This window comes from Onychomys torridus, chromosome 3 (genome assembly GCF_903995425.1).
Source record: "Onychomys torridus chromosome 3, mOncTor1.1, whole genome shotgun sequence".
NCBI lineage: Eukaryota > Metazoa > Chordata > Mammalia > Rodentia > Cricetidae > Onychomys > Onychomys torridus.
In genome coordinates, this window is record NC_050445.1 from 144,660,303 (window position 1) to 144,675,425 (window position 15,123).

The following is a 15,123-nucleotide window of genomic DNA, read 5'->3' on the forward strand; positions in this document are numbered from 1 at the left end:
TTTGTCATATGTGGAACATAGCTTTAATTTTTAAGATTTCTGTGCTTGCCAGGTGTGGTGATGCATGCATTTAATCCCAGCACTTGGGAGGCAAAAGCAGTTCCAGGTCAACCTGATCTACATTATGACAGAATCAGTTTCCAGGTAGCCAGGGATACACAGAGAAACGCTGTCTCAACAAAAAAGAAAAAGAAAGAAAGAAAGAAAGAAAGAAAGAAAGAAAGAAAGAAAGAAAGAAAGAAAGGAAGGAAGGAAGGAAGGAAGGAAGGAAGGAAGAAAGAAAGAAAGAAAGAAAGAAAGAAAGAAAGAAAGAAAGAAAGAAAGAAAGAAAGAAAAGAAAAGAAAAGGCTTTCTCTGTTTAAACTGAAGTGTCTACAGAGGTCAGGAATCAACATATAGATCATGAATGGTGTATGCAGGAACGTGGAATGTTAGAGTTGGGAGAATACTAGAGATGTAAAGATTTAGATAAGTGGTTTTCAACCTCTGGGTGATGACCCTTTTATGGGGTTGAACAACACTCTCACAGGGCATTGTGTATCAGATATCCTGAATATCAAATATTTAAATTATGATTCATAACAGTAGCAAAATTACAGATATAAAGTAGCAATGAAATAATTTTATGGTTGGATCTCACTGCAACATGACAAGCTATATTAAAGGATCTCATCACTAGAAAGGTTGAAAACCATTGATTTAGACAGATATGAGGGAAGATGGGGGAGAGATGGGGATGCAAGGTGGGGACAACCAAAGCATAGTATATTGGGAAAACCATACTCATACACTACTCAATAATAAGCTAACTTAACTATGTAATTACTTTAAAGCAAGTTTGAGCCAAGTGTGATGGCTAGTTTTATGTCAACTTGAATTTTCTGAAATGAGGGAACCTCAATTGAGAAAATGTCTCCATAAGTTCTGGCTATAGGGTGTTTTACTAACAAGTGATTGTTGGGGGTACAGCTTGGGCTGATAGTCTTGGATTTTATAAGAAAGTAGGTTGAGCAAGCCATAGAGAGCAAGTCAGTAAGCAGCACCCCTCCATGGTCACTGCTACAGCCTCTGCCTCCAGGTTCCTGCCCTGCTTTAGTTCCTTGTTCCTGCATACACCTCTCATGACCTATATGTTGATACCTGACCTCTATAGACACTTCAGAGCCTTTTCCTATTTTTTTTTTTAGATAATACTTCATTCAACAATGGCCTACAATGTTAAGTGTAAGCCAAACAAATTCTTTCTTCTTCAAGTTGCTTTTGATCATGGTGTTTCATCACAGCAATAAAAATCCTAACAAATATACAGGGGGACCATGCATGAGTAAGTAATGATCCTTCTAGAAACTGTAGGTGGGTGTTTAAAAGAAAATTCTACTGCCAGGTAGATACCTTGGTGAAAATACCACAACCTCGGAATGCAGCAGATAAACTCAAAATAAGCAGGACACCTCCACCCTACTGGCTAGTTTCCATAGTGTCAAAAGGTGCAATATAGGCTGCTGGAGGACAAAAGATTACAACAGTCTTACTCAAATTTGGATTCTGAACAAAACAACATGAAGTAGGCACTAGTTTGACTTCTCCATTTTCAATGATATGTGACATTGGGACATAGCATCAATGTGTGGAGAGCAACCATTACCCTCAGCAATAGCTTAAGATGTTTGGGGTTTTCCCATGGAGCCTTTTTAGCCAGTGGCTCAATTTCATGTAACCCATTCTTTGTATTGAAAATTTTACTTGATGGAAAAAAAAGGTCTAGTTGGGGATTCTCTCCCCAATGATTTGGTGGTTCCCTTTACATTCTTCCTATGCATACATATTTTAGGAAGCATCTACAGTGTTGTGTTTCCATATAGCCCTTCAAATGGCTTTGGGAGTTAGTTGTCCCTTACTTCTCTTCTCATCACTCTACCCATGCAATCCCCCGTCAGTAGTCCATCCTGTATCTCTATAACTTTATATTCTATCTTCTCTTCCTTGGGAGATCCTTCACTACCCCATAGTCCCTGACCTAATTAATACCTAAACTCTGGTATTATACAGATTGTCACATGCATATTAAAGACTTAAAGCTAATCCATATACAAGAGAATACATAATATTTGTCTTTTGGGGTTTGAGATATTTCAGTCAGGATAATGTTTTTTGTTGTTCTATCCATTTACCTATGGTTTTGATAATTTAACTTTTAACAGCTGAGTAATATTCCATTGTGTAAATACACCACATTTTCATTATCTATTCATTGGTTGATGGATATTTAGTTTGTTTCCAATTTTTGGCTATTATGAACAGAGCAATTGTGAATATGGATGGCCAGGTATCTCTGTGTAAGATGTAGAGTGCTTTGAGATGCTACAAGAGTCCAAGTGTGGTATTGAGGTAGATCTATTTCCAGCTTCCTGAGGAACTACAACACTGATGTTCATAGTAGCTTTACAAATTTTCACTTCTACCAGCAATGGCTGATTATTGACTTTACCCCATATCCTCACCAGGATAAGATATCATTTGCTTATTGATTTTGGCCTTTTTACCACGTTTTGATTGCGTATCCCTGATTACTAAAAATGTCAAGTATTTATTTAAGTGTTTCTCAACCTTCTGAGTTTTGCCTTTTGAGAACTCCCTGGTTAGTTTTATATCCCGAGTTATTTGTTTTCTTCATGTTGAGTTTTATTGCATTTTATTTGTTTGCTTTTTAGTTTTTTACACTAAGCCTCTATTAGGTGTTTAATTAGTAAAGATCTTTTCTCATTCTGCAGCCTACCACTTTGTCTGAATTATGGTGTCCTTTGCAATACAGAAGCTTTTCAGTTTCATGAAGTCCTATTCATTGTTATTCTTAGTGCTTGTGCTATCAGTGTGCCATTCAGAAAGCTTTCTCCTTTGCCAAAGAGTTCAACAGTATACTCCATGTGGGAGACCAGCCCCCACCATTATTTACCCCAGGACCCTTGAGGAATGAGGAATAAGAGACTTAGTTAGAAAGAGAGGAGGGGAAAAACATAGAGAAAACACAGGATAGACTTGGTAGGCCTAGATCCTTATCCACTGGCGCTGACTTACTCTGCCCTAGGGTATTTGTAGGAATGCCAAGGGGTAAAGCAAAAGACCTCCCCCAAGCCCAACCAAACGCAGACCATCTCAGACACCTGTACTCAGGCCAGTGGTCCAATCATCCTCTCCATGCAGACCTGCTTGGTAAAGCCACTAGGAAACCTAAAAATGGGCTCCTACAACCCCACTTTCTCTTCTATTATATTATGGTATACTGCTTTATGTTTAGGTCCTTGATTCATTTCAAGTTGAGTTTTGTACAAGTTGATAAATATGGATCTATTTTCATTCTTCTATATGCAATCATTTAGTTTGACCAGGATTCTTTAGTTGAAAATGATATCTTTCTTCCAGCATGTATTTTTAAAACTTCTTTGTCAAAAATCACATTTCCTTAGATATATGGACTTACTCCTGGATCTCCAATTCTATTCCATTGATCAACATACCAATTCAATACTGTTTTTATTACTATAGTCCTAATGTATGAGTTGAAATCTGGAGTGGTGATACTTTGAGCAGTTCTTTTATTGTTTAGGATTGTTTTTGCCTATCCTGTGTTTTATTCTTCCATGTGAGGTTGAAATTCTTTCAATTTCTATAAAGAATTGTGTTGAAATATTAATGGGGATTTCACTGTATTTACAGATGGTTTTTGATAGAGTGTCAGTTTTACTATAATCCTACTAATCCATGAACATGGGATCTTCTTGTAGTCTTCTTGTGGTTTCTATTTTCAAGGTTTTAATTTAGTTTAGTTTTATTTGTTGTGTAACTGTAATTTTAATGCAGGAATTCTGACTTGCTTAGTATATTCTTTCAGATTGTGCTGTATAGTCCCTGGTCACTGTTTAATTTACATCTTATTGAATAAAATGTTTATACCATGTGTGTCATAAGGTGGAAATATTCTTAAATCATATAAATTATAATAAAATAAAATAAGTACATATACTTAAAGAAAAAGGGGTACTTAAATTAGAAAAATACAAAGACAAAACAAAAATAACTAACCAACTAATTTTAGATGCACAAATTACAGTGCAGAGAGTAAGCAATGTGAAAAATCAAAGTATTAAGTCTTCCTCAAAAATTACCAATCTCATGGTATTGCTCCTAGTGAGAATGATTTAGAAGAAATTTCAGGCAAGAAGTAAAAAGAATAATTATAGCAATGTTAAAAAACTTAAAGAAGTTCTAAATGCATTCCAAAAAAAAAACAATAATAAAGAGCTCATTTAATCCCGGAAATTAAAATTGGATTTAAAAGAAACAGAATTACCGATTAAGAGCCGAACTGAAATGAAGTTGGGTATGAAAACCTCAACAAGTTCTGTAGCTGAAAGTTTTCCTGTGTCCCACCTGGCCTTCAGTCAAGACAAATCTCTCTTACCCACAGTCCCACATAAATAATCACTCAGAAGCTTATTTAATTATAACTGCTCAGCCATTAGCTCAGGTTTATTACTTACTATCTCTTACACTTTAACCCATAATTCTTATTTATATTTAGCCACATGACTTGATATCTTTCCTCAGTTCTACCTTGACATCTTGCTTCCTCTGTGTCTGCCTGGTGACTCTTCACTTAGCCCTTTTTCTTCCCAGAATTCTCCTTGTCTGCTTATCCTGCCTATCCTACCTACCTGGCTACTGGCCAGTCAGTATTTTCTTTATCAACCAATCAGAGCAACACATGTTCACAGTATACACAAAAACATCACACAGCACTTCCCCTTTTCTGGATAATCAAAAAGGAAGATTTTAATTTTAACAGTAAAATTATATATAACAAAACAGTTATCTAGCAAGAATTACAGTTATAATTGCTAGTCTATTTGTATTTAGCAAAATTAAAGAAAATATTCTACCTATCATATATTTGTGAGTCTAAAGTTTCATATTTAACTTATCTTTTATAATAAACAAGGAAAATTATAATTATAACTAACTAGTCTTCAACTATATCAAAGACCCCAGAAGGATATAATATTACCTAAGTAAACAGGGAATGCATGGCAAACAACTTCCAAAAATCTAGAATAACAGAGATAGCTGGCCACCTGAACAGTTACCCAAAATTCCTCTGCAATGTTGGGGCATCCATCTTCAGGCTTAGTCTCTCAGTCACTTTTTCCTGTGTCCTGTAGAATGTGTGGCCGTCTCCTCTGCGAAACAGGAAACTGAAGGATCATTTCGCCTTGTTTTGGCAAAATCAGTGGTCACCTTCCTTTGAATCCAGCATGTCCAGTTTATATAACATCCTGCCAAGAAGTCCATTTCTTGCACAAAAATGGCCATTTTGTGCCAAAAAAGGGATAAACTCCATATAGAGTGTTTTCAATGCCTATCTATCTCTTTGAAGTAAATCAGTGCTGCGAAGAACAGTTGTGTATCACTGTCCAAAAAGTCTAAGTTTTTAAAACATTTTAAATGCTGTATTCTATAGGTCTTTAAAGTGTTTGAAGATTACCTACCTAACTGAAATATATCTATGTATACATAGAAAACTTAAATAACATGACTATAAGTTTGATTATCATAGGTAACTAATAATTAATCTGTATTTCTTAATTATACATTAAAATTTTTAAATGAACTGTACAAACATAATACCTTAAACATTAGGAGAAAATATACATACAGTACAACAAAATTAACTTTAAATTTGTAATAAACTAAAATCTATAGCAATGTAAAACATTTTACACAAGTTGTTGCTCTTTAAAAGTAGATTCAACAATCTACCCTTTCATCCTATCATATTTATATCATATTCCCCTTTTTCCTTTTAGAAAGAGATTACATTTATAATGAACCACCTTTAAATAAAAATAAGCATTTATAAACAATAATTTGGAAATTTGGGCATAGCTTCTCATACTACTTTCTGTTGGTTGTAGGCAGGGGTAATCTTATGGGAATCCTGAGAACATTATGAATTATGGTCAAGTCCTGGCTGGAATAGTCTGTGATGCTGCATTGTCTGAGCCAGTCACCTTGAAGCTGATTTTAGATGTTGGATCATCTGGAAACCTCTGAGGGCTCTTCCTTGATCAAACCTTATTAGCTTGGAAGTAATTCATAGGTTCTCATCTTCTGTGGAAACAAAAGCAGAACCTCTTTTCCAAGTCAACATATCCTTAAACATAAATTTTGAAGTCAAGATAACTTTAAAATATACATATTGGTTTAACTGAACAGGGTTTACAATCAAATATCTTTCTGTAGTTAAAAGTCCCTAAAACAATAAAATCCAGACTATGTGTGTGATTTACATCTTTATGTGGCTTATTTTTTATATTACTTTTACTGTCTTTTTAAAGACTTTATTTTTTTAAAACTTTCTATTTCTTTATATAAACTGCATATATTCCTTTTTCTCTCTCTTTTAAGCCTACATACATTTCTACACACACTGTAAACCATTTAGAATCTGAGTTACTGTGAATCTATTGCTTTAAGCTGCAGTGGTTAGTACTGAAGAGGCAGCCTTGGCTGCTGACTCTGCCCATCTCAGCTTTTCAACATGATGGAGATAATTCACCACCAGCTCTGGGAGGTATGCCGTCTGCTGAATCTGGGAAGCAATGGGTCCATGCCTCCATACAACAGCATGTAGCCCAAAAAATATCTCTCTCTCTCTCTCTCTCTCTCTCTCTCTCTCTCTCTCTCTCTCTCTCTCTCTCTCTCTCTCTTTCAATTAGTAAAAGCTAAATCCATAGCAGTGCCCCCTGCACAGTTCAGAGACACCTCTGTGTAACTTGGCAGGAATCCAACATACTGTAGCCCAAGCCTGCACACCGTGAACCTGCCATAGTGTAGCTCATGGCATGCCTAAGACACAACTAGGAAGCTGTTTTTAGTTCTGTTTTAGAATTTAGCTGGGCAGTGGTGGTGCGCACCTTTAATCCCAGCACTCGGGAGGCAGAGCCAGGCGGATCTCTGTAAGTTCGAGGCCAGCCTTGTCTACAAAGCAAGTTCCAGGAAAGGCACAAAACTACATAGAGAAACCCTGTCTTGAAAAACCAATAATAATAATAATAATAATAATAATAATAATATAATAATAATAATAATAAAAAATTCTAAAACAGGGCTAAAAAACAGCTTCCTAGTGTGTCTCTCAGGCCAGCCACAGCCTGTGAGCTTGAGCTATATTACGGTGGATTTGTGGTGTGTGGGGGGACCTGCAGCATGGTGGATTCCCACCACAGTATACAGAGGCATCTCTAAGCCACACAGTGTGATGTGTGGTGGATTTAGCCTTTGCTAGTACAGATAAAGAAAAAAAAAAGAAAAGACATAAAAGGTTTTTGGGCTACATGGTCTGGATGGAAACAATGCCCCATTGCTTCACAGACACAGTGATGAGCATGGTTCCTCCAGAGCTGGCAGTAAACGTAGTTCTGTCACTTTGGAAAGCTGAGGTGGATGGAGTCAATAGTCAAGGCTGTTGTTTCTGTCCTAACCACTCTGAAGTTCAAAGCAAGTTAAATCAATATTTATAAAATATATAAAAGTATATTTTAAAAGTACCTTAATTTCAAAATTTATATCTAGTGGTAAGTTGCTTTGGAAAAGAGGTTCTGCCTTTGTTTCCACAGAAGATGAGAACCTATGGATTGCTTCCAGGCTAATATGGTTTGATCAAAGAAGACACCCTGAGAGGTCTTCAGTTGATCCAAAATCCAAAACAGCTTCAAGGCAACTGGCTCAGAGAATACAGCATCACAGACTATTCCAGTCAGGACCTGACCATAATTCTTAATTTTCTTGGGATCCCCATAATAATACAGCACCCTCAATCAGCAGGAAGTAGCCTGGAACACTACACCCACATCCCCCCCCCAAAAAATGGATTATGGATATTTGTCTTTGTTAGAGATTGGTTACTAAGTATTACTGGTCATAGTCAATGTCTTTCTAAAGAAAAAGGGGGATATAATATAGATATGATAGGATGAAAGGGTAGATTATTGAATCTACTTTTAAAGTGCAACTTGTTTTAAATTGCTATAGATTTTAGTTTATTACAAATTTAAAGTTAATTTTTTATACTGTCTCTATATTTCTACTCTTGTTTAAGGTATTATGTTTATGCAACTTATTTAAAATTGTATTGTATAATTAAGAATACAGATTAATAATCAGTCATCTACGATAACTACACTTATAGTCATGTTAGTTAAGTTTTCTAAGCATACAAAAATATATTTCAGCTAGATAATTAGTCTTCAAACACTTCAAAGACTCACAGAATGTGGTATTTAAATGTTTTAAAAACTTAGACTTTTCTGGACAATGAGACACATCTGTTCCTGGCAGTACTGATTTACTTCAAAGAAGAAGACCTTCCATCCATATGGAGTTTATCTTCCTCTTGGCAAATAGTCATTTGGGCAAGAAACTGTTCTTACCTGGACCACTTTAAAAAATGTTGTATCAACTGGACATGCAGGACCCATAGGAAGGTTACCACTGAACTGTGCAAGCTGAGATAGTCCTTCAGGTTCCTGCTTCACAGAGGAGAAACCTCAGACTCACAAATATAGGATAGATAGGATATCTTTTGCCAATACAAATAGACTAGATATTATAACAATAATTCTTGCTTGACAACTGTTCTGTTATATATAATTTTACTATGTTAAAGTTAAAACCTTCTTTTTTGATTAGACAGAAAAGAAGTGCTGTGGAATGTCATTCTGTATGCTGTGAATGTGTGTTGCTCTGATTGGTTGGTAAATAAAATGCTGACTGTCTAGTAGCCAGGTAGGAAGTATAGACAGGATAAGCAGACAAGGAGAATTCTAGGAAGAAGAAGGCTGAGCAGCAGACACATAGGAAGCAAGATGTCAAGGCAGAACTGAGAAAAGTTACCAAGCCACGTGGCTAAACATAAAGAGAATTATGGGTTAATTTAAGTGTAAGAGCTAGTCAGTAATCAGCCTGAACTAATTTCCAGGCAGCTTTAATTAATATAAGCCTCTGTGTGTTTACTTGGGTCTGAGAGCCTATGGACTTGGCGGGACACAGTAAATCTTCTGACTACACCTATGTATCCCAGTTAGAAGATTCTCTGGGTTTTCTTGTTATGTCTTTGACCCCTCTGGCTCATACGATCCTTCCTCCCTCTCTTCAGCTTCCCTGAGCTCTGCCTAATGTCTGGTTGTAGGTTCTGCATCTTTTTCCATCAGTTACTAGATGAAGCCTATCTGATAACAATTTGGGTAGGAACCAATCTATGAGTATCTGTAGGTCTCATTAGTTGACTTTTTTTCTACAGTCATATTTGGTACTATCCTAGGTCTCTGAGCCATCTAGACTCTGGGTTCTGGTACTCCAGGCAGTTTCTGTGGTAGGCTCAATCTTTGGCATGGGTCTCAGACTGGACAAGGCATTACTTGGCCACTCCTGCATTCTCTGCATCACCATTACCCCAGCATATCCCATATGTAGGAAAAACTGTAGATTGAAGATTATGTGGTTGTTATCAGAATACCTGTATTGGAAGTCTTTCTCGTTTGTAGGAAATGGCCAGTTCAGGCTACTTATCCATTATTGCTAGGAGTTTTAACTGAAGTTATCCTTCTTAGATTCCTGGGAGTTTCTCTTGCAGCAGGTTTCTACCTGGCCCCAAAATGCCCCCTTTCTGGTCATCTCTTTAATTTCTTTCCACCTCCATCCGTCTCCCAAGCTGATCCTTCATCTTTCCATCTCCATTCATCCTAAGTTTATCCACAAAATTGGAAAAGATATCAGAAGATGGAAAGATTTCTCAGGATCATGGATTGATAGGATTAACATAGTAAAAATGGCCACCTTACCAAAGGCAATCTAAAGATTTAATGCAATCGCCATTAAGATCCCAACACACTTCTTTACAGACATTGGAAGAACAATGCTCAACTTCATTTGGAAAAACAAAACATTCCAGGATAACTAAAACAGTTCTGTACAATGAAAGAACTGAAAGTATCATTATCCCTGATTTCAACCTCTACTATAGACCTATAGTAATAAAAACATTTTATTGGCATAAAAACAGACAAGACAATCAATGTAATCAAATTGAAGACACAGACATAAATCCACACAACAATGGACACCTTATTTTTGACAAAGAGGTAAAAATTTTAAAATGAAAAGAAGAAAACATCTTCAACAAATGGTACTCTTATAAATATGTGCTGGGATGTAGAAGAAGGCAAATATATCTGTGTGTATTACCCTGCATAAAACTCAAGTTGAAGTGTATAGACCTCAACATAAACCCAGTTACATTGAACCTGATAGAAGAGAAAGTGGAAAATAGCCTTGAACACATTGGCACAGGAGACAACTTCCTGAAAGAACACCATTAACACAGACAATAAGATAGACAATTAATAGATGGGACCTCATAAAACTGAAAACTTCTTCAAAGTAAAGGACACTGTCAATAGGACAAAGCAGCAGCCTTCAGGATGGCAAAAGATCTTCACCAATCCTACATCCAGCAGAAGGCTAATTTCCAGAATATATAAAGAACTCAAGAAATTAGATATAAAAAAAACAAGTAATCCGATTAAAAAACAAGATATATATCTAAATAGAATTCTCAATTCTCAACAGAAGAATCTCAGATGACTGAGGAACACTTAAAGAAATGTTCATCATCCTTAGCCATCAGGGAAATGCAAATTAAAACAACTCTGTGATTCTTTCACCTGTTAGCATGGCTATGACCAAAAGCACAAATGACAGCTTATGCTGGAGAGGATGTGGAGCAAGGGGAACTCTCCTCCATTGCTTGTGGAAGTGCAAATTTGTACAGCCACTTTGGAAATCAATATGGCAATTTCTCAGAAAAGTAAGAATAAATCTACCTCAGACCCAGCTATAAGACTCTTGGGTACATATCCAAAGGACGCACAATCATTCCACAAAGAAACTTGCCCAACTATGTTCTAGCAGCTTTATTCATAATAACCAGAACCTGGAAGCAACCTAGATGCCCCTCAACTGAAGAACAGATAAAGTAAACGTGGTAAATTTACACAATAGAGTATAACTTAGCTGTTAGAAAAAAATGGCATCATGAAATTTGCAGGCAAATGGATAGAACTAGAAAAAAAATCATCCTGAGTGAGGTAACCAGAAAAATAAATATGGTATGTGGTCACTTATAAGTGGCTATTATATGCAAAGTAAAAAATAACCATGTTACAATCCACAGATCCAGAGATGCTAGGTAACAAGGAGGGGTCAAGGGGGTGGGATGCTTGGATATCCCTGAGAAGGGGAAATAAATGGAATATCTTCTTATGTGTTGCCTGATTTTGTGTGGGAGTTCTCTCTACTTCCACTGAAACCATCATCAAGTCTTGCCATGTCTTGTAACATTCACATGAAAAGTAGCTTTACATATGTGAGAACTCAGATGGAAGGAGGTGGGAGAGCACTGTTGGGGATGTAGATTAGGAAGAAGTAAAGCATTTATATAGGATGCTCACTCAAGGCCATAGGTTTGATCCCTGGGTCTAGGAAAAATAAAATATATGAAGGTATATATATATATATATTACTGACTCCATAAATACTCCAATCTCCCTTGTGCCTAAATATAGGAGATGCCTAGTTGTTGTTGTCTTTTATAACTTTGATTTTGCATTAAAATGTCTTAAAAGGTACAATGAATAGATGTTAACTTCTAATTTTAGATGAATGAGCAAATTTGTAAAGATAACAAAGTATGTCACAAAGGTAAAACATCAATTGAAGATATATCTCTTATTTTCTTTTTAACTTTTTTTAGTTTTTCAAAACAGGGTTTCTCTGTGTAGCTTTGCACCTTTCCTGGAACTCACTCACTCTGTAGACCAGGCTGGCCTTGAACTCACAAAGATCCACCTGCCTCTATTTCCCGAGTGCTGGGATTAATGAAAATAATTCTGAACAAAGAATTCTTTAGTCATTATATTATTCAGAATCCATATGTACTGAATATGGAATTGAGTGGAAAATAGGGCATTTGACTATATTTCCTTCTCTGTGTATGGCATTTTAAATATTTGAAACTATTTTATAAATTCATTTAATTTTATTGTTTTATGTTTCTGCCATACAAAATATATTAAGAGCACCTAAACAGAATAGGAGGTGATTTTGACTATGCGTTGATCACTAATTAGATATTGTGAGTGCTGCTCTTTTGACATTCTACTGTTTAACTATGGAATGATACACATATGTAATAACATAAAGAATTAGAAAACAACAATATCAATATGGTGTTTTATATAACTATCATGAACTTTGGCTTTTTATAGTCATGCATTAAAATATACATTAAAGTAACACTATACATACTAAGCAGGTTCAGCTTATGTATTTAGAAACAAATTTATTAATACATAGACAAATACATAGATGCATATTACAACAATTAATGAAAAAGAGGCCATGAATTTGAATGAGAGCAAGAAGGGGTATATGAAAGAGGAGGGAAGGAGTAAAGGAAAGAAAAATTTAGTTATATTACAATCTCAAAAAAAATAAAACAATTTACAAGACAAAATAGATTAAAATATGTTCTATTGATAATATACAAAATAATACAATAATATTTTCAAATGGAAACTTGATTATTAATAATAATGATGAAAGCATTTTAATAATTGTTGATGTTGAAACTAGTAATAATAGAGATATAATAATTCTAATAAAATAGCCTCATGAGTTTAATGAACTGGTAAAAAATAACTTCTAAATATAGTTCAGTATTGAATATAACATCTCTATTGCTACTTACTTATAAGTCTATATATTATTCATTTATTCTCAGAAATGTTATTCAAATATTCTGTATTACCAAATTATATTTATGTAATTATAACTATATACTTTTTTACTGATTAATATTAATACACACATAGTATATGCCAGTAATTTTTAAATATCTGAAATTAATGATTAACAGAAAAGTTATATGATGTTGCTGTGGTTATATTTCAGTGGTTTATATTCATGTCCTTTTCAAATAAGTGTATTAAAAAATCAGTTGTATATAATGTGCTAAATTTCCAATATTTTTCCATAGTTTTTATTGCATACATAACATTTAGAAAATTCATAAAGTCAAACAAAGGAGAATAACATTAGGAAAGTAAAAATAGATAATATAAAAATTTGTATTGGTTGATCTTCTAGAATGTGCAACATGATCTCCAATATTTTAGGGATCTGAGGTTTCCATATACTTCCATCAGCCACCATAGCACAGAGAGAGAGGCCTGTCTCATTTTCATATCTCCCAGAATCAGGACACATGAATGGACTGAAGGAAAAGCCAGGGCAATCACCTGGCAAAATAAAGTGAAAAGATTTTTCTCCAGTAACTCATACTTCCAAATTTGTATGAAAATAGACAAGAAAAAAATGGTGTATAACAGAAGAAATGTAGTCACAGTTTGCAAGGCTTTGATGTGGGCCATGGTGCCAGCATCTCTACATCCTTGGACATGCTGCTGCATCTTCTTATGATGTGTACGCAGGGAGAAGATGAGCAGAAGGAAAGATGACAGGGACACACCAAAGGGGACAGACAGGAAAATAATATGAATGCTTAACATTTGCCTATAAATCTCTGCATGGATATGAGAACAGAAGCAGTAAGATATGTTTCTTTGAGATTCATTTATCCACACATCAATGTGCAAGTTGACCAGTAAAATATGTGAAAACAAGAGGACCAGGGACACCAACAGTGTCATCGAAACTGCTTTTTTAACTCTCCACTTTAAATAAAGAAAAAAAGAGTTTGAAAAATTGGCTATCTTGAGAAAATAAAAGATACCAAGGAATGTAGCAAGCCAAATGCTGAAATGGTTGAATATTATCCATAGATTATTAATGACTTTTATCATCCTTGCAGTCTTCATTAAATCTGGGTTCAGTAAGGACACTAATAAAGCTGTGTACAAAAACCAGAGAAGACAAATTCTGGAGGTTGCCAAAGCAGTGAGGATTTGATTAACTAATGAGATCTTCTTTCTTTTGATCCAATTCATGAAGTTCACCAATGCCAAGAATCCATTTCCTAAATTTCCAATTATTAATTCCATGGTTAAGATGATCATAAGTGTCATATGAAAGATATCACATATTCTCTGCCAAAAATACTCCATTTTTATATAAGTTTAGTTTTGTTAACACATTCATTTGAAACCCTAAATCTGTTTAAATGCATTTTTGAAGATCTGTGAGAATGTCTGAGGTGATTCTCATAGTGTACTTACTCTTAACTCTCCCCCACACACTAACAGAGGAGCTAACATGAAGTTTGCCAATGATGGAGTCTGAAGCTCTTTCCATGAAAATGTGTTTCCTCAACAAGATCAGGCGAGTCAGACCAGAACTGCTTTGCTCACACACAGCTCCTGTAGTATCTGTAGTATTTTCTAGTAAATGATATAGAAAATAATGAAATCTCAAATGGCAGTGTGTAAATAAAAAAATTAAAAACATTTGTTTTGTAGTTTTTCTACATTTGCTTTAGTCTACATATTTTGTTTAATTGAGTTATGATCAAGAAGGTTTAAGAAATTTCAAGTAGATACATTTGCACAAATACTCATAAATGTGTATTTACTGAGATCCAAATTGCTTCTTTCTCTTTCAATAGTTTACTCATTTTGTCAACATTTATTGTGCATTTACTTCAGACTTAGTTTTGTAACAATTGATCAGGCCATGATTATGCAATATTTTCCATTATAGCTGATGAAACACTGAAGTCAAGTATCTAGTAAACTCAGGACTACTACGTCCATTCACGTATTCTAACGTGAACAGTCACTGAGGAGGGTTAGCTCATCTGTACAGCAAGATGCCTCCTTATTCAGTCTCTTTTTTGTCCAGCAGGGCTGAGGCATCCACAGCACCAAAAATGTGAAAATTATAACCTGTATCCTCAGTTCCCTCAAATACCTTCTTTGTTAACATCAGTAACTGTCACCAAGGCACATGAAGAGTGTCATGCATCTTGGTAGAGATGGAGAATGAGTATCATGG

At 35.2% G+C, this 15,123-nt stretch overlaps 1 protein-coding gene across 1 annotated transcript; it reads right to left on the minus strand.

The window, feature by feature from the left end:
* Nucleotides 1–13,256: 13,256 nt before the first annotated feature.
* On the minus strand, nucleotides 13,257–14,237 carry LOC118580316 (taste receptor type 2 member 117-like). The gene has a single exon (XM_036181978.1). It carries the CDS (start codon nucleotides 14,235–14,237, stop codon nucleotides 13,257–13,259), a length of 981 nt encoding a protein of 326 aa, XP_036037871.1.
* Nucleotides 14,238–15,123: the final 886 nt, after the last annotated feature.

Bases quoted from the DNA above. Each gene is read 5' to 3' on its own strand.
- LOC118580316 (XM_036181978.1), bottom strand. From the start codon at position 14,237: ATGGAGTATTTTTGGCAGAGAATATGTGATATCTTTCATATGACACTT.